We start from the raw sequence: 2,457 nt of genomic DNA, 5'->3' as shown, positions 1-2,457 counted from the left end.
ATATATTTAGAAAAATATTTCTATGTATATAATTTTAATTTATACAGCAAGTTTTTTCCCAGTGAGAAATACAGAAAAATAACTTTTTTTTTTTTCATTCTTTCTCCTGACTCCAAGGAATGAGTCACATTTGCTTCCTTATCTGGAAGGCAAGGTCCTGAGGGTTGAGGCCTGCGGATACCTCATCCTTTCTCTTTTCCAGGGACCCTCTTCTCTGACTTTCACTCTTTCCCCAGTTAGAGTGGGCATAATCTACATAATAGCAAATGGGGAAATGGTCTCAGTTTTGCTCAGAAAGGTGGTTTCTGTTTTGATGACTGCTCATGACATACTTACTTGATTAGAAAAATACTGATGCCCAAGTTGCCAGTTTATACCTTGGATATCTGTCTTCATTTGGACTTCTGAATCTGTAGTGTTTCAAGAAAATTTTGATATCTTTGCTCAGAGGGACCCCCATAAATAAAGCAGCTCCTGTTGGCATGACATTCCTTTTATTCTTTGTTTTATTTTGAGAAAGAATTCTGATTTTCTTCGAATGCCTGCTGCTCACTAACTTCCCTATGAGATGAGTTGCTTTGTCAGTACCACTGACAAAGCCCCTAAGTATATATTTCCTCTGCTTTAAGCCAAATCTGAATATTTTTAAGTCATCTTTATGTTTTTTTAATGTTAATGTTTTAAATTAAGTAGATAGATAGTCTTAGAAAAAAATGTCACTTTACATCCAGCCTCTTTCAAGGCTAACTTAAAAATATATAACCATTTTATTTTCTTCATTATCACTTTCTCCTTCATTTTCTTACCCTATAGTCCAAAAGAATCTTTTGTATTATTTCACATAGAGGTTAATGACATTAAAAATACAAACTAGATTTCTATAACTTGATCTAAAAAAATAATATCATTTGTTTGATGTATATATCTCCATTTGGTACTCAGATATCATAGTATGTTTAATTTCTCCAATGCCTAAGAATTCACCTCCTCCTTTCTCTTTCTCTCAGGAAAATGCCTGGGTTCCCAAGACTATCTTGAGCTGGCTAACAGATTTCCTCAACAAGCCTGGGAGGAAGCACGGCAATTTTTCTTGAAAAAGGAGAAAAAATAAATGTTTTGCTTGGGTCTGCATTTGAGTACCCTGATTAATATTTTTAATTGTTCAAATAACCATTCTGTTCCTTAAGAAACTCATTTTCACATGTTTATATTCTCTCTTTGCACTGTAGATATGGTATATACTTTGCACTATTTATAATGACTTGTAGATACTTTAATGTTCTACTTTCTAATTTTGCAAGTTGCATTCTGTTTCATTTATGCACAGTATTTTGGATTTTGGTCACTTCTGCCCAGTCATAATGTACATCTGGCATTTGTACTACGGGTGAAATTAGAAAAGTCTGTTTTGTTCTTGTAATAAAATAACTTATTCAGTTTGCAAAGTGACATTTGTTTTTAAATTCTTGCTGTCTTTTTTGTTAATACAGATTTGGGTAAAAAAGTTAACTTCTACTCCATTAAAGTTAACTTGCCTCTTGCATTTCATGATAATAAAGACATTTGTAACACGTTTACCCTTTAACTAGATAGTATGTTTTGAGGACTATTTAAATGCTTTTGGAGCATTGTATTCATTGATCAGCCTAAAGTTTCCTAATTGGCAGAACTGGAAACTCTTTAGTACTGTTGTACTCTAATTATTCTCCAGGGGGGAACAACCTTAGTGATGTAAAAAGATCAATCATAAAGGATCATCCTAAAGTATTTTCTCAAATAACTGTGAAATGAAGCAGCGCTTAAGTGAAAATAAAACAAAGTCGGGGAAGGCTGTAGAGTAAGTTTCAAGCTCTCTGAGGTCTGCGCTCCTGTGACGTGTTGACCACCTTAAAGCGAAGGTCACTGAGAAGCCATTCACGGAGTGACATCCGCAGTAATTCCTGTCATACAAAAATTAGACATTGCCAAGAAAAGAGGTGGGAGAAAGGAGGGGAAGGATCTGAAGGAGACTCCGAATCATCACGGTGGGAAACTGAAAAACACGGAAGTTTCAAAGTTTTACCTACCTAATGTTCGAGAAACTTCTTTTTTTGGAGCCTCACAAAGCTGCCGATAGATATATGTGAATTCTGTTTTTACTTCTTTAAGTAAATAAAGTTCCATTTTCAAAAGAGAGACACTAAGTGGTGCCTGCGCACTCCGTGCTCCTCCATGGGCCCTGAGGTTCTCGCACGCTCGGGGACTGCTTCTGGGTGGGACGTCCATCCCCTCGACCCGCCAGCTCCACATCGGGAGCCAGGGTCTCAGGGAGTCCGCTAGAGGCTGAGATGCAGCTCTCGGGCTCCGCCGCCTCGGTGCTTGCAGACTTCGGTGCCGCAACCTTCACTGCCTGCGCTGCGCGCCTTGAGCTCCGAAGGGCAGAGCCCTGGATCCGGTGCCCGTAGCCCCTCCTCGACC

General features: G+C 38.3%; 1 protein-coding gene across 1 annotated transcript in view; it reads left to right on the top strand.

Annotated features, from left to right (window-relative positions):
- SCAPER (S-phase cyclin A-associated protein in the ER) overlaps nt 1-1,129 on the top strand; it is a 507,933-nt gene extending 506,804 nt beyond the window's left edge. Inside the window, exon 30 of the mRNA XM_006888275.1 lies at nt 1,008-1,129. Within this exon, the coding sequence (XP_006888337.1) occupies nt 1,008-1,111 (104 nt within the window). The 3' untranslated portion in view covers nt 1,112-1,129. The remainder of the gene's footprint in view (nt 1-1,007) is intronic.
- Nucleotides 1,130-2,457: the final 1,328 nt, after the last annotated feature.

This window comes from Elephantulus edwardii, unplaced genomic scaffold (genome assembly GCF_000299155.1).
Source record: "Elephantulus edwardii isolate Elephantulus edwardi_28Jun2011 unplaced genomic scaffold, EleEdw1.0 scaffold00066, whole genome shotgun sequence".
Lineage (NCBI taxonomy): Eukaryota > Metazoa > Chordata > Mammalia > Macroscelidea > Macroscelididae > Elephantulus > Elephantulus edwardii.
Note: the sequence above shows the minus strand (reverse complement) of the source record. Positions and strands in the feature narration are given on the sequence as shown.